The sequence below is a fragment of the Lagopus muta genome, chromosome 4 (genome assembly GCF_023343835.1).
Source record: "Lagopus muta isolate bLagMut1 chromosome 4, bLagMut1 primary, whole genome shotgun sequence".
In the NCBI taxonomy this organism is placed as follows: Eukaryota; Metazoa; Chordata; class Aves; order Galliformes; family Phasianidae; genus Lagopus; species Lagopus muta.
Genome location: NC_064436.1, coordinates 29694628 through 29716808, shown reverse-complemented (window position 1 = coordinate 29716808; position 22181 = coordinate 29694628). Strand labels below are relative to the sequence as shown.

Genomic DNA, 22181 nt, shown 5'->3' with positions numbered 1-22181 from the left:
TTTGCCTTTTCATTCTGCTCCACTGTTATGTAACATCTAAGCAATCAGCAGCTTTTATGCACAGTAAATTTCTTAGAACTTTTTAAAATATAGTTTAGCAGTAGGTTTGGTCAAGTTTACCAGTGTTTGTGGTACAACTGAACTTGGTTAACTAGCACTTGTTCACTACCTCAAGATGAAATGTCTAATGGCAAATGTCTTTAATGAAAAAATCCAGACAGTTGAGAGGTATGCTAAAAGTATGCTAAAAATGTCTTAAGTACTTGAAGATACATGTGTAATCTTACAGAACGCCAGTCTAAATTACAGGCATGACATTAAATCTTATTAACTCAAAGCGCATAAGAACTTATGAACAGTCAGTAAAGCCAGTTCAGCCAGTGACTTCCAAAAGTCATACATCAGCAGCACTGTGTGAAGGAATAAAAGTGTGTGTAGAGGGGGGAAGAAAAAAATTCTTAAACAAGTTTAACATAAAGTTTTAATTTACATTTGAAAAGTTTTATTCCATTCATAGTATGTATAAAATAAATTAAAAAGAGGAAGGGGAAAAGTTTTGTATATGCTTCAAATTAACATGTAGCAGTAGTTCCATAAATGAATATTTTACCCTCTTCATGGTAAAAAGCTGACATAAAAGCTCAAAACAATACAACAATTATAAATAGAATTCAAAAGATGTTTGTTTTAAAAAAAAAAAAATGGAATTTATATATCATTTTTCCCCTCCCCCTACAACGCAATTTGGTTTTGCATGTCATAATATTACCACATTTACAGAGTATTTGAATGTCACATCCACACAAAAATCGATAACGAAGCAGGTAAAGTGCTAGCGGTGCTTAAATTGAGGACTTTTCCCAAATAACTCCACCTGCTTCTCAGCCTTTTCCTTAAATGGAGGCTATTCATCACCCAGTTTGAGGTACGGGCAGAAGAAAAAGTCTGTAACTGGTACACACCCACCCTTGCCTCTTCTAAAATCATAACAAGCTGTGTATCTGTAACTGACAGTGGTGGTGTACAATTGCTTACCTTAGTTCAGTTTGTATATAATTTAATCGCCACATTAGAAGAAATGAAGCACTGTATTAATGCTAAAATGAAACAACTTTAAAACATGGTTTCAAAGCAAGTTTAACATTCTTGTTTCAGCATTAAAGCTTCACATAAACACTGAACAGAACAAGAATGACAAACTAAGAGACCACCTAAAACATACTAAAGGTAAAAATGAAATCTGCTATCTCCTTACTTGATAAAAACTTAGAAACCCATCAGCAAAACGGTAGTACACTCAGAACAAACAAAGTGAAAAAGGAGTGTCTAGAATACTGGAGAGGCTTGCTACACTACTTCTCTTTATTGCCCATTCTCTCATTTGTATGGATGGCCACTGAATGACAAGATGTCTGTGATAGTTCTCTATCTTCCTTTCACCACTGCTGCCAGCTGAAGTCATCGTTGCTGCCAAAGACCAAGAAAAATCCTAGGATCGTAGCAAAGATGACTGTATTCCCCGTAAGAACAAGTGCACATGCGCCCCAGTAAATCTGTGAACAAGTGGAATTTAGTTAGATATACCTGAACAAAACACTGACAAGACAAAATGTAACATTTTCATGTCATGTTATAGACAAAAATTCAGCAACAGATCCATGATGAAAGACAATGGTACCTCATTATGCCAAGAAAGCTGGGTTTGGCTTACCTTAAAGGGTTTGACCAAATCACGGTCAGTCAAGCAGCACTACACTTTCTTCTAGCCTCGTTCAAAGTGCCAGCTAGCAGGCAAGGACATTTAGTCTTACATTTAGAAACAGTAATGTGAGGCTAGGTAACAGCATCAAGTTATTGCAGAGCTCAGCTATACTTCCTAGCCACAGGAGGTTGTTGGTTGTTTTTTGGTTTTTTTTTTGTTGGGTTTTTGGTTTGTTTGTTTATAAAGAAAGCCAAGGATGGAGGCCTATAAAATATCAGCAGATGTACAAGTAACAGTAACAAAAAGCTGTTTTTTTTAAAAAAAAAAAAAAAAGAGGTGAATGTTTCCCAAGGAGAGTAGCCAAAGGGTGTGAGGCATTCAAACTGACTGGCTGGGCTGTTCTTGACTGAGATGTACATTCCATAGTTTTTGATTTAGTATTCTCTGAAATTCAAGTCAAGGTCACCTTTTAAAGGATGCTAGTGGAAAGTCATGCACTGGGAAAGACATAATGACAAATCAGAAGATTAAAAAAAAAAAAATCACATGTTCTTAAAAAAAAAAAAGCACTGTTATACTCAGTTTTCTTTAACTCAACTATTCTACAAATTGCCTTCAAGGTATTCTGTGAACTTCTGTATTTGGCTACTGGCCTACTAAGTTTTCTTGCTCATTTTTTTTCTGCATTGCACATCGGATATTTGACTTTATACCACAACCACATAAAGCAATTGGCAACTACTGCACAGTTGCACAGTACATGAAAGTTCTACCTTCACTTAATTAAAAAAAAAAAAAGTTTTCTAGCAAAGAATATTTTCAGAGATTGAAACACTACTAACCAGTTCTGCTCTGGCAAACACTATAGGCAGTCCAAATGCTGAGACAACAATGCCTGTTGTAAGAAATACAGCCAGCTCCTTGCAGGCGTTACTCGTAGCATCTGTGTCATCTACCAATCTTCTTGCTATGCAGTATGGGATAGGGGAAAGGATGTAAAAGAACAGAACAAACAGTGGCCAGTATTGGCTGAAAAAGAAAGAAGGAAAGTTAACGTTAACTTTGCTTACTTTCTGCTCTTCCCAAAAATCAACGTGAGGTATTTTCCCCATCCAGTTCCCGTATTTGGGAAAGATGGGCACAAGCCCAAGCAAAGCAATCCCTTCAATTCAAAATAAAATTATATTAATCCAACATGCCATGCTCCAGCTGACCTCAATCTTAGCAACAGAGACCTCATTCAGAAGATGTTCATGAAGCAAGGTTTCACTGAGCAAGCCTAAATCTAACACTACCTCGCATGATGATCTTAAGAGCAAGTTTAACCTGTCAGCTTTACTTCTGAACTGCAGAGAGACCTTTGCAAAGTCTTCAGCTTATTTTTACATGTAAACTTTGAGTATAGGCATGGGATCAGAATATTGTTTTCTGCCAATACTCAGAAGCCATAGAGCTCCAAACCACTAGATATGTATTTTTTTGCTTCATCTTTTCAACCAACATCATATCTTTTATTGCCCACAGCTCACCAGGCACATCAATGTAGCTATGCATGGTTTCAGTGAAACTTAAATCATGTTATTTAATTTAAGTAATAATCTTATTGCTAAGAGTTTGTGCCACCAGCCCAGATTTTATAATAGAAGAGAGCTGACATAGGAGAGCTAGTCATGTACATGGAAAACTGTAAATGACAGCTAGCAAATTTGATATTTATCTCATATTGAATAAGTCAATGAGGAAGATTTTGATTTAAGTTGCAAAGAGTTAAAACCATTGAGCTGACTTTCCATGCTCTTCGTCTATTGCTACCTGCCTCCAGGAAGCAGAGACAGGAATCAATAGGACAAGCAGACTGACAGCAGCTGCAGCTGTGTGAGATGTTGCTTTACCCAGCGCAGAAACAAGCCTCTCGCACACACAAGATGAATCACTCATTAATTATGAGCCAAACCACTCTGCAATCAGACGTGTCAAAGAACACGAAGCTACAAAAAGCAGACACGTTACTTGTACTGAGGAAGGGCGCAGCCCAGCATCAGGAACATCAGTCCCACCGCTCCCCCGAAGGACAGGCTGATCAGAGCTGCAGAAACACAAACGCAGAACAGGTGAGCACTGCGATCAGCTGCAGCCTGCAAACAACTAGAGAGGAGCCCCGGAGACGGGCTGGCCCTGCCGCTTTAGCCGCCAGCACCGCGCACGGGCCGGATCTCACCCTGCCTCCCCAGACGCTTGGGGGCTACAGCCGCTCCCACCCCACACACCTTTGATGCCGGCCATGGCGCTGCGCGTCCCGCTGCCGGGAAACGGAACTACGTCACCACCCCCACCCCTGGAAGAGGAGGGCGGTACGCAAGTCATTTCCGCTGTCCTCCCCTTCCCATGGGCTGTGCTCCGACCCACGTTCCCGCCCCTTCCGGCGCGGCCGGCCAATGAACAGCGCCCTGCACCGGGAAGAGCTTTGAGTCGTGTGGGTGTGCCTTAGAGCTGTCATGGCGGCTGACGGGGCAGTTGCTGCGTTTTTCCTGCTCCTCTGCGCTGCTGCCGGCACCGCGTGGGGCTGGGACCAACAAGGTGAGAGCTGTGGGACTCGGAGTGTGCCTGGGGGCCTTCTGGTGGAAGGAGCTGTGGGCCTGCGGCCGCCTTTTTTCCACTACTCTATCGCTGTGACAACGGGGCGAGGGTCTGAGGAGTGGAGGCTGTGGGAAGGCCTCTCGTTGAGGGGCTCTTCGGTCAGGTCGGCTGCTGGCTCGGCCGTGGTAACGGGTGGGACAGAACGCGTTGGGGGGGGGGGGGGGGGGTTTGAGAGCTCCTTGCGATTTCCCTCCGCCTCCAAGGGTAGGATGGTGGGATATGGCCGTACTGATCTCTGCTGCCCATTGCAGGGGTTCTGCTGCGGGACGTGCAGGTGCTGACTCTGCACCGGGGCCGCTACACCACAGCCCGGCGAACTGCTGCGGTCCCTCAGCTTCAGTGCACTGGAGGCAGTGCTGGATGCTCTGATATCCCTGAGGTTGTTCAGTGCTACAACAAAGGCTGGGATGGCTACGACGTGCAGGTAACTGTGGTTAAAGTCAGTTAAACTGATATGGCACCCTCCTCATACAGGGCTGGTAACTTGAGAAAGAGAAAGCAACCGGCCAGAGTGTTGCTTTTCTTTCTACTAGAGAGCAGTTAAAGGTTACCCTAAATATGGAAAACGCTATTTGTGTGTGCGTGTATGTATGTGTATGTATATATATATATATAATTTTTTAATGGATTATCCATGAAGGTTTTAATGTAAAAGCACTGCCAGTCAAACCTTCATTGGTATTAGCTGAAATGTTGTTTGAATATATACAACCAAACCCTTGAGAATGCCCTTGCTTCAGTGTTGACCAATGTATTCACAATTTCTAGAACGTAAAGGATTACAGATATTTAATTATGTCACTTCTGCCCCTTAAAAAAAAAAAAAAAAAAGTTGAAACTTTTATGACTTCCAAGTTAATTAGATTTCAGGATGATGAGTCATTGCAAGAGTTTGCCTAGAGATATGATGGATGCTCCATCCCCGCAGACATTCAAGCTCAGCCTGGATGAGGCTCTGAGCAACCTGATGTAGGCGTCTCTATTCTTTGTAGGAGACTTGGACCAGATGATCTTTAAGAGTCCCTTCCAACTCAAATGGTTCTATATCTTGCTATTGTGTGTTAATAGTTTACTTTGGTATTTCAATAAAGAGCTGTTGTATTTGACACTACCTACCCTTCTGCCATTAGACTGACCAGGAATCAAAGCTGAAGTTTATTGTTGTAGTTGATTTAGTATCATAAAGGTACAGCCCAGTCGGAATTTGCAGTGGGTACTGCTATATGGAATTGTTAATGGAATGCTGCATTTTTCAAAGCGTATGTTTGTTACAGGTACTGTTCATACCAAAGTTCAGATGACTCAAGGGAATCTGAAACTGAGAAATTCATGTATATTCAGCTGCAAAATCACAATCTATTGCTAATTGTCACCTTTGAATCCCTAGTTATGTCTAACATGATTTATTTTTTTATATTGGTCTGAACATAAATATAATCATGTGCACTGGTTTTCAGGCTTCCAAGGTCTATTTTTGTAGCTGTCATCAGGTCTGCATGGGTGAGACATTTCTTAAGTAACTGTCATAGACTGGATGGATTATTTTCAGAAGTGTTGCTGTACCTTAGAGAAGGGGTACTTGAGAAACTCGTCCAGTGAAGAAATTGACTTGTAACTCTTGTGTTCTAAACAATTAAATCATTTAACTTCTAGAGATTTTAAAGACGTTCCTAGCTATTCTCAGATTCCAAGCCCTTTTCAGAACAGGAGAGCTCAGAAGTTCCTTATTCTATTACTTTTTATATGCTTCCTTGTAGATTACAGCTTTGTCTGCATACATTTGGGAATGCAGGCAGATATTTTCATCCCTGGAGAAATAGCTGCTACTTGATTTTGTGTTTACTTTTTAGTGGCAGTGCAAAGCAGACTTGGAAGACACTCTTCGTTTTGGACAAATTGAAGTGAGCTGTGAAGGCTATAATTATCCAGATGATCCTTACATCTTAAGAGGGTCCTGCAGTTTGCTGTTCAGGTTAGAGCTGACAAAGGAAGGTGAATGGAAAGCAAAGAACTCTGGAGGCTTTGGTTCTGGCTATTATACATCAACAAAGGATTCTTCTCATTCTGGTGCTGGAACAATTTTTGTAATTGTTCTACTGATCCTTGCCTTTGGCGTATACAAGTTTTTCCTTAGTAACCAACAGCCCCAGCAGAGTTTTGGTGACGGTGGCGGATTCGCTCGTCCTTTCTGGCAGAGTCATCAGGCGCCTCCTCCTCCTGGTTTTAAGTTCAGCTCCACAGGTAGGACTATAAGCCATTATTTAGTGCTCTGAAACAAACATGATCTTAACTTCGGGGTGTTCTTTCAGCTGTTGTGTTATCTCACCTGACTGTTGGCTTCTTCATAAATAATTTGCTAGAAATTAATATTATGTAGCAATCCTCAGTTTAACACATGGTTTGCTATAGTCTCAGTGGTCAAACGATTTAGTTCCCAGAGCAGGTAACAGTCTATGCTGGACCTGCATCTTGCGTGGTGTCTTTCACCTGGAATTGAAAATTGTAGAAGTAGTGGCAAGACTGCTAGGAAAACATGCAGCTTTTTTCTTTTCCCAGAAAACTGGTCACTGTGATTGATAGTTATAGTACCAACGGCAAGTAAAAGTCATCTGGTGTCCGACTGTTTAACCTCACAAATGTGTGATCCTCATGGTACTAGAACTCAAATTACCTTGCAACAAGACGTGATCTCAATTTTTTTCCTGTTATTTTTATTTTTATTTTTATTGTGAATTAAAGGAGCTGTCCTACCAAGCAGTAGCTAGAAAGAATTAAGATTACTTAGTCAGAAGCTCATGTTTGAATAATATTAACAAACAAATGTTAACGCTTTTGTGCAGGTTACTCATGCCACTTGCCAACAGGGGGTGCCAGCATAGCTCTTCTTGATAGACTTGTGTGGCGCGTTTGCAGCGCTTTCTCTTATGTACCTGGAGCAGAAAATTGGGGTTGGGTTATGAATCTGTGTTAACTAGTGAGTTTTGCAATTTGATTTCAAAATGGATATTTCAGACAGCCTTTCTATTCTGTGTGTGCACCAGTGAGTCGCCATGTGTATGTGTGCCACTTGCCTCTGGTGGTATTGTGGTCAATACTGAGTTCTGCTGTACTGCACATGGGCAAACCAAAGTAAACATTCAGTGTGCATGTGGCTTTAGTTTTAAAGGGAAGGATTGCTTTCTTTTTTTTCCTGCCCTGTTCCTTGTGAATTAATTCAACTAATGTGCGTTAGGTGGACAGGAGTCTGAAATCTAGCAAGAATAGAGCCTTGAAAATACCTTTTCTTTATTGATTTTGAAAATTGAGAAACTTGGTTGGGAGCCCTGTGAGGATAAATTATCTGCCTTTAGTTTTAACAGTGGAGCAAAAGCATGCCTTAGAGTGTATAGGACTGTATCAGGCACACATCTGTTTTTGAAAATTGGGATGATAATGAAAAGTGAAGTAGTTCGCTTATTGATCTGAATATTTAATTTGCTTCATTTCAAATTCCCTTGGCATACAGAATATTTATACAGAATATTTCCTGTGAAATCATTTAGCTAGACTGTATTAATTACTTTCTTGTATTAGTGGTTTGATGTGGTCCTGAATCAACTCTAGGTTTTATCAACAAAAAAGATTGACTTCTGAATCAGTGTTCAGCCATGCTGCTTTTTAGTAAATTAGCTCATTTATCTCCCTGGTTAACACAGCATAGTTTAATGGGTGTGTTATTCAAGGTGAGCTTATCTTTGTCTTAGTGCATTCAAAATGAAATCCAACATCAAGTCACACATAGAAGTCTGATTTCAACTGATAATGTAAGTCAGGATTATTCTCCTGTGATGCTTTATGATACTTGATTTCTGTTCCCCTGTCTGCCTGCTTGAGCAAATTAGTCTTTCTTCACGTTCTTTCCGATTTTAATCTAACTTGTCTGTTTATAAGATCTGCATGATCTGACTTCACTGTGTTTTGTAAACATGGAGACTGTCATACAGTGAAAGCTAATTTCTGGTGTAAAAATCTTTACCTCTGTTACCTTGCTTCTGTTCGTTGTTTTTCTTCCCCCTGCTTTCCAAACTTTGAGGGCACCTTTTAAGACAAGCTTAATCAAGAATCAATTGAAAACAAGAAGAGCTTAGTGTCTAATTTGCTATTATGTTTAAGAGGTGAGAATCTTATTGCAACAGACAGCCTGAGGAGTAAGTGCTATTAACTGATACTTTTTTCCATTTGGCTTAAGAAGACAACGGCTTTGGGACTCGTCCCAGTCATGAAACCAATTCAGGACCAGGATTTTGGACTGGCTTAGGAGCAGGAGGCTTGCTGGGCTACTTGGCTGGCAGTCAGAGGTAAAATAGAATGCTGTCAAATATTAAACATACAGTATTTCAGCTGACATATTGTTTACATTTGTTGTTTGTGAGTTTTCAGGTGTATATCATTCAGGCTGTATAATCCTACTGTTAGAACAGCTTTGAGGTACGATCTGTAGCTCTAGCAGCACAAACATTCTGAACACCTTTCTTGAGGAGAAAGATTTGAAGTTCTTGATGTTCTTCATTCTACTTTAAGTGCATTCTCTGACCTGACTTGCAACTTTAAAATCAACTCTTGAGCAGTCCATATCCAGACTGCTTTAAAATACAGATAAAAATATGAAGCACAAAGCCACTTGTAAGTAATTCTCTTGTGTCAGTGTCATCTCTCCTGAAGTTAATATGGCTGACACTTGCTCTTCTGTGATACTTAGTGCAATCAAACTGAACGGCCTTTACTCTCCAGTCTCCTAATGACCCGTGTATAGAAATCCAAAGTGTAGTTTTCCAGAGGACTTGTAAGTCATGTGTAAGTTGCATTTTTGGAAAAACATAACATGGATGACATTCAAAACCCATTTCAGTGCTGAAGTAAATAGCTACTGGTCATTGCCATATGCTTTGAAGCATTAAACATGCATCACTTCAGGAAATGGTTTAAGGGGGGGAATTGAATCACAGAATCACAGAAACACCAAGGTTGGAAAAGACCTACAAGATCATCCAGTCCAACCATCCACCTATCACCACTAGTTCTCACTAAACCTTATCCTTCAACACAAAATCCAAATGTTCCTTGAACACCTCCATGGTCAGTGACTCCACCACCTCCCTGGGCAGCCCATTCCACTGCCTGACCACTCTTTCAGAGAAGTAGTATTTTCTGACATCCAGCCTAAATCTCCCCTGGCACAGCTCGAAGCCATTCCCTCTGGTCCTATCACCAGTTACACGAGAGAAGAGGCCGACCCTGCTGCAGTTTTTGCCTCCACTAGAAAAATACATGGCTTCTGCAGCAACTTTACAGAACTCAAGCATTTTCCTGTAATTGCCAAAGAACTGCACGTATGTCAAGCCTAATCTTCTAGGAAGCTAATAATATAACAAATTCAATATAATTGCTTTTAGTTCTTAGGACTGGGAATAAGGGAAGTTGGGCAGGAGTGGTGAAGCGTCTTTCCTTCTCTGTGTGATGTATTTTCCTAGTAACAACAGGAGACTTATCAGATTGTCCCTTTATTAAGAAGTGAACATGTGAGGTATAAAGTGTTTGTTGTGCAGTCTTGATATCAAAAGTCAAGCAGCGTGTACCTGGACAATGACTCATCAACAGCAGAAATAGTCTATAATTTCATTTTAAGTAAAATTTTAAAGGGTTATGGATAAAAAGTCAAATCTTGTTCTACTGTGCTAACATTACTAAGGATTTTTAAAAAGTTAGGATATATTTGAAGGTTTCTTGACTTGATAGTATCACATATTAAAGTACTTAACTTATATTTAAGCACTGTATGTATTTTGTACATACAGGTCTCTTGATGTTCACCCCCTAGATTTAGTGGCCTCTTATTTAAGATTAGTGGCCTGAGAACGTTTGAGTCCAAACACCTGAACAAACTTTCTAACTAGGGCTTCTTTTCTTTGAAAACAGTCCTTGGTCCACTGTTTTTAGGTTTTTTTTCCTCCTCTTCTACATGCTCTTCCCCTCCTCCCACCCCTGCTAATGAAATCATTATCTGTAGAAACAAATCAGTGAATTGAAGATGGTGATGCATTGGTCTTACTGATCCTATCTTTAGAAGGTAGTTAACAGTGCAGAAGTATGTATTCTTTTCCCTTCTGTGGGAGGGATATAGGTAATACCAAATATATTTTAACTTAAAATCTCAAGTAAACTTTCCTGTCGGATAGAAACTGAGGTCAGATTTTCAGAAGAGAGGATTTATTATTTGCAATTGTCTGAAGGTGTCCTGAAGGATGAAGTTCAACTTTCTTTTGAAATTCTACAGATGTTATCCCTGCTGTCAGGGTTTAATTCCTTTAAAAAGGGAGGTTTCTATGTTTGGAAAATATGCTTGCTTACAATTCTCCCTCTGATTAAGTTCTCTGATTAAGTTTGGTGCAGTTACACCTTAATTATTCAAGATGTCACTAATGAATTCTTTCCACCCTGTTTTTCTCATCAGAGCACAGCCACGTTCCTCGTATTTCAATACATGGGGAGATCCCACAGCTGTGCCTCCAGTGTACAGGCAGTCCAGCAATTCCACACAAGGCAGCAGTACAAGAACTGCATCTGGTAAGCCACAAGAATTTTTAACCTCCTAAAGCTTGAGAAACTTTGATCTGCCCAAAATGCACAGATGTTATGTGAGGTTCAGCAAGCATTCCTGGTTTTATTCTGGTCAAGACTTGAGTACAGATGGGCACATAACTGTTTCCTACATCTTTTTATCATAGAAGCAGAGCAGCGTTGTGTGGATACCTACAATAAGCATAGTAACACCTATATTAGGATGGTCTTTATCTGCATGGTTAATTTAAGACTTTCTCCTTTGGGACATGCATTAAATGCATGCCTTTCTCTAGCAAACATACAAACACGAAGCAAAACAACAAAAAGAAGTTTGTCTGCAATGAATATTTTTCTGGCCTGTCAGTCGACAACTAATGCTTCCTTTTGTAATTTTTGCACAAGTTTGACTTATTTAGGAGCTTTACCCTTTGGGGAATTGCAGAGAGCCAATTGGAATGGCTGTGATGGAGCTGAGACATTTTTTTATCCTTTGCAGGATTTGGTGGCACAAAACGGAGATGAAATCCTTGATGTTACTACATCTGAGTGATTAGACTGTACTAACCACTTTTTAATTAGCAGTAGCAGCTGTGAGAAGAGATATGAAGGACAAGGCAAAAAACTGCTCTCCCATGTGGAAATGTGATCCTCCACTATTGCTTTTCACCACAACAGCTTCTTGAAAAATAAAAAATGAACTCATCCTCATTGAGACACATGATGTTACGGTTGCTTATGAGGAATTATGGTAAACAGTTTATTGTTCTGGGCTTAATTTCATTTAGTGGGTTTGGTTTTTGTAATCCAGAGTCTGAAAGGCATAATGTCTAATCATGCTAAAACCTACAGGTTGCTATTCTTTGAAACTACTTCTGCATGTCTTTTAAAATTTGTATGAACATTATTCTAAGTGCAATCACCTAGTTGGATGAGGGTTTTCCTTAGTGGATAGGAGTAAAATTATGTTTCTAGAGAGAACAATGTTAATGTTTCTCTGAGCTGTATGATTATTGGAGCCAAGACATGCAGACTTGAGCTTCACCATGTTTTAGAGTTTATCTAAGCACCCATGTGAATCTGGGGCACTTCTAGCCTGATTATAGCCTGAAGTGGAACAGTATGGTTCATGGCCCAGAGGTTTGCTGGATGCCCTGTCCTTGGTGATATTAAAGGTCAGGCTGGATGGGGCTCTGAGCGACCTGTTGTAGCTGTAGGTGTCCTGTTCATTGCCCAGGAGTTGGACCAGATGACCATGAAGAGTCCCTTTCAATTCAAACGATTCTATGATTCTTTGTCTAATTTGGATTTTTATTCTGGAAGACTGAGGCAATTTAAATTAAGGTGACTGCAGATGCCTTGCTCCTGTTGCTATTTTCTTTTCACTGCGGGTGTTAGTAGTGCTGTAGAAATGTCTACTGTGAACTGGCTTATCTCAGCTCCTGTCTTTCCTGCTTGATGGCCTGTCCAATGCATGATAAGCTGAAGATGCTCATTGCAAATGCAGAAAGGGCATAATGGGAGGTTTTGCCTTGTGAGAAGGAGCATATGATAAATCTTTATAGCCAAATATAGCAATGTATTTCATTTGTGGAGTTCTTGCTTATTTGTAATTTGAGCTGAAACTTACTACAGTGAGTACTCTATTCACCAACTAATTGCTTATCAATGAAACTGGATTTTTTCTAATTGGGGAGGTTGAAGTGATCTCAATAATTATATGTTGTTAAATCTTTTGGATGTTTTTTTCGTGTGTATTTCTATCTATATGATGTCTGTTTTCATGCATAAACCTGATAAGTTGCACTGGTCTGCTGAACTTGTTCTATGATATTTTTTCACTTCTATTTGATAAAGTAATAAAAATAAGTGAATAAAGAGCATTTTTGTGTTTAAAGCAGTAGCTCGAAGCCTGCAGGAATGGCACTGGCTTTTTTTCAGAGTTGATCATGTCTCAGCAACTTCTTGATCAGTGTAATAACATCCTTTACCCTCAGCTGCGGAGCTCATAAGCTGTGCATTTCACCTCAACAAAGCAATACTGCGAGTAGTTATTGATTGAGTTTTCAGTAACAAAATATTCAACCATTTAAAGAAGGAGTTCTTGTAAATCACAGTTTCACTTTCAAGTCTGTAGAAAAGCTCTGTCATGTTAATAAGTTCCTAGTTTTACAAGGTCAGGTTGAAGTTATGATCACTGTTTTTGTTCTTGGTTGTGGATATAGCAAGAATCTAGGCTGGGACAAGAGCTGACAGATCTGCTTCTTATATTGCAAATGTGTCAGCTCTTACTGGAGTCATGGCCTACCAATCTGGGCTGCATTAGCAATATAAGATTTAAACTGAGGCCCGTGAATTTCAGCTTCAAAGCTTCTGTGATCGAAATGTCCAGGACATTGGTGAGTTTCCTGAATAAGAAGGACTCGTGGAATGCAGCTAAGAGTACATATTCACATGTGAACTTGGTCTTCCTTCCTGAATGTCTGCCTTCTGCTCCTGCACAGAGTTTGGTAACATTCTTAACTTCATAATTGGAAGGCATTTGTGGATCTCTAAAGTGTTAAACCATTTTGTATAATAATTGCAATTCTACTTTGCGCTTGGAAATAGTTCTGCTAATACTCTTATACCCTCACACAAAGCCAAAGCTTATTACAGGAATGAAGCTCCTGGTTTTACAGCCGACTTCCTCTAAAGCATGTGATGAAAGAAAATAGGCACACAGAGATAAGTATTCTCTATCACTGTCTTGTGACTCAACTCCCAAGTCACATCTGGCTAGTTCAGCAGGCTCCTGCTATGCAGCTTGCTCTTTCCTTTGAGTGCAAGGTTGTGTTAGACTTCTCAACAAAGTGAGATGGTGTATTTTGTGCTTTTTTTTAATGTTCTGTGTTCATAACTTCATATCACTATGTTTCAGAAGAGAAGTAAAGCTGTGTGGCAGGATTTCCAGCAGTAGATGCTGTTTCACTGATGGATTGCTAGAATAAAGTAGCGAGCGATGCCTGCCTGTGCGGGCATATAAAAACTGACAGTGCAACCTTTTTGCATTCTGCACTTGGCCGATTGTGATTGCTGTATTTCTCCCACCTCATTAAAGCAAGTTGACCACAGTTGTCAGTCTTCAGAATACTTATCAACCAGAGATTCTGTCACAGAAGTAGGCTAGCTGCCTACAGACAGCAAGACTCACACACACACACACATCCCTAATAGGGATGAAGTCTGTACCAACAGAAAATGTTGTTTCATGTTATGTAATGAAACAGTCGGGCATTTGTTCTCCTTCCTTACATACGAGGGCAGTTTGGGGTAAAGTGCTGCTTTGGAGAGGCTGTGTCTTGTCATGTCTATTGGAAACTTTTTCTGCAGCTGATACTCTAGATTTTCCAATATTCTTTCTGGCTACAGTAGTAGCCAGTAACTTTCTGATAGCTACTTTTGTATTGTAGCTGTGTTCTGGCAATGCTAGTGAAAATGATCAACAGCCTGTGTTTCTTATCTCCCACTGTCTTCTGTCTCAATAATTCCCTCTTTTCCTGCTGAGTGTCAATGTTTCTTCAGTAATTAAGTGACAAGTACTTGCAAAAAGTGCATTGAGATGTGAATGGCTGCAGAAGGTTGAGAGAAAAATCAATAGAGCAAACAAATTTATAGGCAGTGAATTGAACTCGGTGGAGATTATAGCTGTAAAAAGAACTTGTTTCAGTCTTCAGGCAGATGGGTGCTTTTTGGCAGCTAGTTACTAAGGCAGATTAAGGGCTGATGTACTATCAGCTAGTAGACCTGATAACAGCCTTTCCATCCTACCTTAGGAATGACTAAGAATTCTATGGCCAGGCAGCTGGCCTTGGGTGTGCTAGCTCAGCCACTTCATAGGCACACTATTTAAAACAACAAAACAACAACAAACAAACCTGCAGGCAAGTGTGTGTTTAGAGAGTCCATATGCTTCTGTAAATGCTGTGATTAGCATAGCTGAAATATGTTGAAGTAGAATGGCTCTATAAAGCTGATCTTCACAATCAGAACGCTTTATCAGCGTTTTATTTTGTACCTGAAGAAGAGAAGTACTTTATATCCGTGCATAATACTGACAGTGCTTTCCTCACTACTTCAATGAGAACAAGATACTTAGAACTGCAACAAGTTTTCTGTGTGATAAGGTTGGATCTAGTTAGAGCTCCTTGTAATTTGATAAACAACTTGCAAAGTACTTGTATCAATAACAGGTGAAATTAGATCGGTAGAGAAATTCATGCGGTTGGAAACATAGACTGACAAGCTGATTTATTTTGGTAATTGAGGTCAGAATCTGCTCAAAGTAAACTGAAGCAGCTCAGAAAGCTGTTTTTGCCTTTGCTTTCAAGGCAAAGATGTCCTGTTCAACACCAATGGAAAGGCACTTGCTGCTGACACCTACTGTCAGCAGTGAAATGCTACTTATGGAGACAAATTCCATGTTCTCATAATGATCTTGCAGAGCCAGCCAAGCTGTGTGGGTTTGATACTCTCTCGGTGCACTTGTTTGGTTAAATCCACATGCTGTCCTTCTTAATAGGTGGAGTGTTCCTTTTTTTAACAAGGAGCTGGGGATTAGGCTGTAACTGAGTGAGCAGAGGTGAAACAGTGCAAAGAAATTGGGAGAGGAAGGCTGTGTTTGAATCTTGAAAGCAGTTATGCCCAAGATAGTAACACGTGCCCTTTAGTTAAGCTGTTGCAGCTGCTAAAGAGAAATTAGGATTTGGACAGATGCTGACTCTTATATTGCAAGGAACAGACAGCATTCTTTGGAAAACAGCCAGAGATCTTTAGAAAATGATGTTGGATGCACTGGTAAAGCCAATCAATGCAGCAAAGAGTGTTCTTGTGCTCTGTATCTGCAGCATGCTCCAAATCTGTACGTGACTTAAATGAGCAGCATATAAATTCAGCCGCTGGGTCAGGCTGTCACTGCCACTTTCTTTCCATCCTTGTCATGAAACGTGGCTGTAGGTCTAACCATGCATTTTCACAGTCTCGCTGGCTCAGTGCTGGGTGCAGCTCCAGATCCTGTTTGGTTTATGAAACTGCTTACTATAGCACCCCATAAAGGTGCAAAGATAAGAATGAAGGTAAGTAAATCAGGGAGGGAGGCATTCTGTGACTGGCTCAGAAATCCCCAAATAACTTCGTCTCGTTAATTGGCCTAATTTCTCACTAATAGGCTTTCTCCCTCCTACACAAGCTTACTTTCCATAACAACTTGCCTTGCTGCTTGAGTCCACTGGGACGAAATGGCTGCTGCCGGATGGGCACTGGGATGAAAATGTGGGGGCAGGGATGCGATGTGGTTTTTCCTGTTTCTTTTCTTACCTTGTGGGCAGAGTTTTGTTAGGCTGACATCAGCTGGACAGGTACTCAAAGAGTAAAGAATGAAAAGGAATGCATTCATAACTGGGTTTTGAAACTTAATTGCCCATCTAGGTCAATCGGCACGTTTAGCTGGTATTGTACTGATGCAGACTGTGACTTAAAACTACTGCAGCCCCACTGCTCATCCTGGGTGCAGAAATGCAAAAACCAGGGGCAGGGGCTTTTCCAGATGGTAAATGAGTATTCTGCCCTGTGGAGCTTAACAAGCACTGGAATCCACAGCATCACAAAGAGTTCATCTTTCAGAAAAGCCTGTGTAAATCTTGGGAAGTGCACAAGAGGGGGTCATTGGTTAATTCTTAATCATTGTTAAGACATAGTTTCTATCGATGAAACAATTTGCTGGAGGTGAAGTGGAAAGTCCACACCATTCTTGTTGTTTTTTTTTTTTTGTTGTTTACCTAGACTACATTTTCCTTTCCACCAGTATAGTCACACCAGTGCAAACAGCAAAGGGTGGGAAGCTGGGCTGGAGTAAACAGTTACCTGAACTAATTAAGTGATACTGCATTCTCAGCGAAATACTGTTGTTTTTGTTTTTGTTTTTTATTTTCCCACTTCTGCCACACAATTCAGAATACCTTTCCCTTCTGTCCATTCCTGGGACTCCTTTTGTCCCTGGTATCAGATAGGGATCAATCTCAGGGTTCCATATTTTCTGGAACTTGCACTGCAGCAGGTGCAGGGGATGGGCTTGGGCTGGGGAAGGAATGACTTAGGGAAGGAGGAAGAGAGCACGTAATGAAGGATGAGGTGAACGTGCCAAACGTGTATGTTCCAAGCCAGCAGGCGTAGGAAACCCTGTGAGAAGTGGCTGGTGGGTTGAAAACAGATGTGGTTTGGAAAATTAGGTGGAACTGCTGAACCTGACGTGAATAAGCCAGACTCTCTTCTCAGCAGGAGTTATTAAGAACAGACAGGCAGCATGAGCTGGGAAGGGAGGGAAAAAAAAACAAAAAACGGATCGCGGTGAGAATGGCTGAGCCTCGCTACATAAACATGTATTCTTTCTGAATAGAGCCTTCCTCCGTTATTGTTCCTCTTACCCAATAATTGGCTTTGATGTCCCCATTACATGCTCTCTCCTCCCTACATAATCCCTGTCGCTGTCAATTAGCCAGTGGCAAGGCAAACAACAAAGAGGGCTATTGCTTAAGAAACAACTGCTCATCCAGGAAACTGTTGTCAAATACCAGAAGCACTGTTCTTTACTCTGGGATCCCCTGAGAGAAAAGATGCCCTGCTTCAAATACAGCTGCTGTAGAGAGGCTCCAGTTACACCAGCGCAACTTCTGCTTCCGTAACAGAAAGGCGATTAAAACTGGGTTTACGCGTGGCAGCTGCTCCTCTGCTCAGGTTGTGGCACTTACTTCAAGTACGAAATTAATCTTGCTTTGACATAGTGCCTGGCAACTTTGTTTCCCCGCATTAGGAGGCAGGAAGGGCTGTGCAGAACTGGATGCTAGGATTCCTGGGTGTGATGACGCCCTCTGACACAGTTTTCAGCTGCGAACTCAAGTGTGCATGGTCTACAGCACTCATCACGTTGAGGCCCTCCCTGCTGTGTCTTGAAGTCTTTTGGAAGCTGTAACATAAATGGGAACTGCTGGATACAGGGACTCTTTTGAAAGCGTTTAATTTCAGCTTCTGCTCACGCTTCTATGTCTCTCAAGTTTCTGCTCTTCTGTTTGAGAGCTTCAGCCAAAGCCACCATACATATGAAAAAGCAAAACAAATCCCTACACTCCGTCAAAATTCACAGAGTCTGAATTAGCTCTGTACTGTTTACTCAGGCAGATGACTGCCTAATTCAGAATCACAGATGCTGGTCAGCCAGTTGTTCACCCGTTCCCATGCTATCTGTCCCATGTCCAGGCTGCGGCCTGCAATTGCTCACACTTGGCTGCATATTGCGGGCAATATGTGCTTTATCTGGATCAGATGTGACTGCTGTGTGATCATGTTACTACCATGTTAGCCAGATTGTATGTTTTTGGGGTTTGTGCTGGTTTGATGTGGCTTGGTGCAGCCTACAGAAGGACACAGGCCTGATCCAGTGCAAAGGAGCAGGGATGTGAACAGGAGATGCCACCTCTAGCGAGAGGTGTGAAGGCATGAAATTAACCCTTTATAACACCTCAGAACAGACGGGTCTTGACAGAATGTATTTGTGCTTTGAGTCAAGTGGCTGTGGTGTTTTAGGTCTGGCAGAGGCACCCAAACACTGGGTATACTGCTTAGAATCATGGAATCACAGAATGTCCATCTCGAGTTGGAAGGAATCCACAGGGATCATCGAGTCCAACTCCTGGCTGCACACAGTACCACCCAAAAATCAGACTCTATGTCTGCTGTCCAGATGATCCCTGAACTCCAGAACTTGGGGCTGAGCCTGCTGCCCTGGGGAGCCTGTTCCATGCCCACTGCCCTTTGGTGCAGAACTTTTTTCTGATACCCAACATTGCTTGGCCAAATCATTGCCACAGCAACTTGTAACAGGCTTACCACAGGACTCAACATTGTTCTAAAAATGCTCTGTAAAACATAGTAATACTTCAATCTTCTGCTTGTACAGAAATGGGTTGCCCTGCAAATGGAAAAGGAAGTTTCAGTAAAAGCTTATCAGAAGGTTTTGCCTTATCTGAGCGTGATATTTCATATTCCATGAAATTATGTCTTTGCTAAAGCAAACAGAAATTTGCCTCTTTCCCAGTATCTACTGCCATCCAAGAAGGCAGCAAAACTACAGCAAATACAAACTGTTCTGTTTGTGTTTCTGAAAGAGCTAATAAAGAGCAGCTAAGTCTGGCTATCTGTATGCTGCTTCTCACACAAACTCCCTGAATTACGCCCTCTTTTAGCCAGCAAGGGCAGGTCATAAGAGCTAAAGTGGCATTTCCACCAGCACTTTGAATTGAGATAAACTGAATCTGCTGATAAAAGAGGTGATTTTGGGGAGGGTATTTTTGATGGATTCTTTATCCCAATTGCTGCATAGATGCTGAAACTTTCCTGTTGGAACAAGATTCTGCACATGGTGGCCATGAGTCAGATAGCATTTGCTTTGCTGCTGGCTGCATGGCTGATTCAGGCTAGTTTAGAAAGTGCCCGGGGCTACCATGTAACTACCTTTCCTGACTGTTTTAACAGGCATTTTGTTTTGGACATCTGGAAAGTCAAAGGACATTTTGCAATGGGCAGTCTCCGAATTTTCTTCTACTACTCAAAAGCAATGATTTCTTCCATTAGCGACGTAGTGACAAAGCACAAAGCAGGTGGTGCTGCACAGGGCTGGACACTTTGGCCCCCCAGCAACCTTCGCACACAAGGTGTGTTATAAGGAGCCACTGAGACAAAACAAAAAAGAAATGCTCCCATCAGAGCACATTATTATAGAGTAGAGTATGTATATGTGATGCCCTGAAAAGATCGTGTGTTTTTTAAGAAAGTGTTGGGAATGTGCATTTTCCTGGTGGCAAAGCAACTAACATTTAAGTTATTTTAGAACACAACAAACATAAGCACATTTTTAGAACATTAACATAAAGAGATACGGCAAATTGGTGCACTTGCAGAGTAGCAAAGTTGAGAAATCTGGTCAGACAGGTTTCCTAAAAGATTAAGAGATCTCTGTGTAAGTGAACATTAAGGGACTATTAAGATAACATTAACAGCAACGTTTCCAGGGATTTGGTCATTAAAAACAAAACAGAGGTAAACCAGACCATGCAAAAAAGCCCTTCCATATAAACAAACCAACCTATAGCAAATGGAAAGAACTTAAAGGTTACCTATGTAAAAAACAGTTGTGAAATTATCCACAAGGGAAAAAAACTGAAGTTGTATTGGGAATCTCAAATAATTTAAAATTCTTTAACTGTTACAAATGCTACAAATGTTACAAAAATAAGTGCCCTTATTTTTGTAACTGATGGATGCGAATATTGAAGTATGTTTTCTATTACAAACCCAGTTCCAACTCCCTGCTCCCCAGCTCATCCAGAATGAAAACAATCCATCTTATAGTTAAACGTTTCTTGTTTTGGCAGAAGTTTTTATTTACTATTGCATTTTTTTTTTTCTGCAGACATTACAACCTTTGATGTGGCTCATTTCTTTCAGAGTACATATTCACTGCAGAATTATCTACATTCAAGCCGCCTGAAAGGATTCCAACCACAAAATGCTTGCTGCGGCCACTTCCGTGCGCTGCTACAATTTCTTGGGGTACACATGTGGGATTTTTGGAAAGCGCTGGGAGAACTGACAGCACTTGAGTGCTGGAGCTGCTAACGGGTTGTGTAACTTGAGTTTTAGCCTGTAAATCTGATGGGGCAGCCACTAGAGTTAAGGGGGCTTGTGAATGGCTCAGGCTTGACTTACTGGTGATACTCAACTTAGAGCTCAAAGGAGCTTTTCACCAGCGAACAAATCTTTTGTGTTGGTAAGGAGAGCATTGACCAAAGATCTTTAGGTGAATAAGGCAACTAGGAAGAGAGACAGATAGCAGTAATGCACTAGAAAGCGAGACTAAATCTCTGTTGAAAGAGGAGATGACAGGCACAGCCTGTATTAACAACAGAGTGCAGCTTTCATCCAAACATCCCAAATGAAAGGAAGAGAAACCATTTGAAAGCCAGGAAGCTGGAGAAAGACACTCAGAAGGACACAAGTTTAAGATTTCAGAGTAATTTCCTTCAAATAAATCCACAACATTTACTACATCACATGCTTCTTCTGGGTAAAGTGAACAACAGGCAGGCACTAATAGAAGTTGGTAGGATGACGTTGGCTTTAGGAACCGAGCACCGCTATAAGTGTAGGTATGGCCATTCGAGAAGATTTGCAGGAACAGCTGGCATTTCTGTAAGTGCTAATGAGTGATATCCATTTTTGTACTTTCCTAGAGGAAAGTACAAAGTAGAACTGTAGGTTCTACAGTTCTTCACCAAACACTGGAAAACAACCCACAGAGGTGGGTTGTGGCTAAAGCAGACGTGTTTTAAACTGAGGCATAACAGTGCGTACATGCTGTATGCATACTGGCTAGGAGAGTAGAAATGTGCATTGTGTGCAAAGAGGAGAGGGAATGTCTCATCAGCTTGCATCTCTGCATTCTGCTGAGAGAAGATGAAACACAGTTCTGCTTGAATCACAGAATCATGAAGGCTGGAAAAGACATCTAAGATCATCCGGTCCAAGCCCAACCCATCCCCACCATGCCCACTGACGTCGCGCAGTGCCATATCTCCATGGTTCTTGAACACCCTCTGGGACTGTGACTGCACCACCTCCCTGGGCAGCCTGTGCCCCGGCATCACCACTGAGAAGAGATGTTTCCTAATATCCAACCCAAACCTCCTCTGGTACAACTTGAGGTCATCCCTTCTCATCCTACTGCTGCTACCTGGGAGGAGAGGCAGACCCCACACCACAACATTTTTTTTGGACAGTTGTAGAGAGCTGGAAGGTCAAGAACCGTGGAGATGTGACTTCGAGGGACGTGTTCAGTGGGCACGGCGAGGACGGGCTGGGAATTGGACCGGATGATCTGAGAGGTCTTTTCCTTAATGACTTAATGACGCTGCGTTTCTATGAGAAGTGCCCGGACCGAGACGCCCAGCGGCTCCCCTCAGACGGCGGACGGCCCGCAGGTCACCCTCCAGCCGCACGGAGGCCCGGCTCGGGCACGCACAGGGCGGCCCCGCCGCGCTTCCGCCCTCCCCCGCCCCCGCGCCCCCCCGCGGCCGGGCGCGGTGCCGGTGTCGGGGCGGTGCCGGTGTCGGGGCGGGGCTGGCGGCGCCGGTGGGGGCGGGCGGGGCGGGGCGGT

General features: G+C 41.7%; 2 protein-coding genes across 3 annotated transcripts; one reads left to right on the top strand and one right to left on the bottom strand.

Annotated features, from left to right (window-relative positions):
* Nucleotides 1–463: 463 nt before the first annotated feature.
* Nucleotides 464–4093, bottom strand: LEPROTL1 (leptin receptor overlapping transcript like 1). The gene is made up of 4 exons (XM_048943235.1): nt 3970–4093; nt 3713–3788; nt 2545–2731; nt 464–1553 (listed from the first exon to the last, which is right to left on the bottom strand). The coding sequence occupies exons 1-4, from the start codon at nt 4064–4066 to the stop codon at nt 1437–1439; spliced, it is 477 nt and encodes a 158-aa protein (XP_048799192.1). The 5' UTR covers nt 4067–4093; the 3' UTR covers nt 464–1436.
* Nucleotides 4094–4146: 53 nt separating this feature from the next.
* SARAF (store-operated calcium entry associated regulatory factor) lies at nt 4147–12839 on the top strand. Of its 2 annotated transcripts, none has more exons than XM_048943231.1 (6): nt 4147–4279; nt 4591–4763; nt 6190–6580; nt 8571–8676; nt 10830–10942; nt 11436–12839. In XM_048943231.1, exons 1-6 carry the CDS (start codon nt 4198–4200, stop codon nt 11459–11461), a joined length of 891 nt encoding a protein of 296 aa, XP_048799188.1. In that variant the 5' UTR covers nt 4147–4197; the 3' UTR covers nt 11462–12839. The 2 variants fall into 2 exon arrangements, with proteins under 2 accessions (XP_048799188.1, XP_048799187.1); XM_048943230.1 differs by having other exon boundaries at nt 8568–8676.
* Nucleotides 12840–22181: the final 9342 nt, after the last annotated feature.

Coding starts and splice junctions, on each gene's coding strand:
- LEPROTL1 (XM_048943235.1), bottom strand. CDS start 4,066: ATGACTTGCGTACCGCCCTCCTCTTCCAGGGGTGGGGGTGGTGACGTA. Junction 2,732..3,712: donor TGCGCCCTTCCTCAGTACAA/GTAACGTGTCTG, acceptor TTTCTTTTTCAG/CCAATACTGGCCACTGTTTG. Junction 1,554..2,544: donor TGTTTGCCAGAGCAGAACTG/GTTAGTAGTGTT, acceptor ACTTGTTCACAG/ATTTACTGGGGCGCATGTGC.
- SARAF (XM_048943230.1), top strand. CDS start 4,198: ATGGCGGCTGACGGGGCAGTTGCTGCGTTTTTCCTGCTCCTCTGCGCT. Junction 6,581..8,567: donor TTTTAAGTTCAGCTCCACAG/GTAGGACTATAA, acceptor ATTTGGCTTAAG/AAGACAACGGCTTTGGGACT. Junction 8,677..10,829: donor TACTTGGCTGGCAGTCAGAG/GTAAAATAGAAT, acceptor TTTTCTCATCAG/AGCACAGCCACGTTCCTCGT.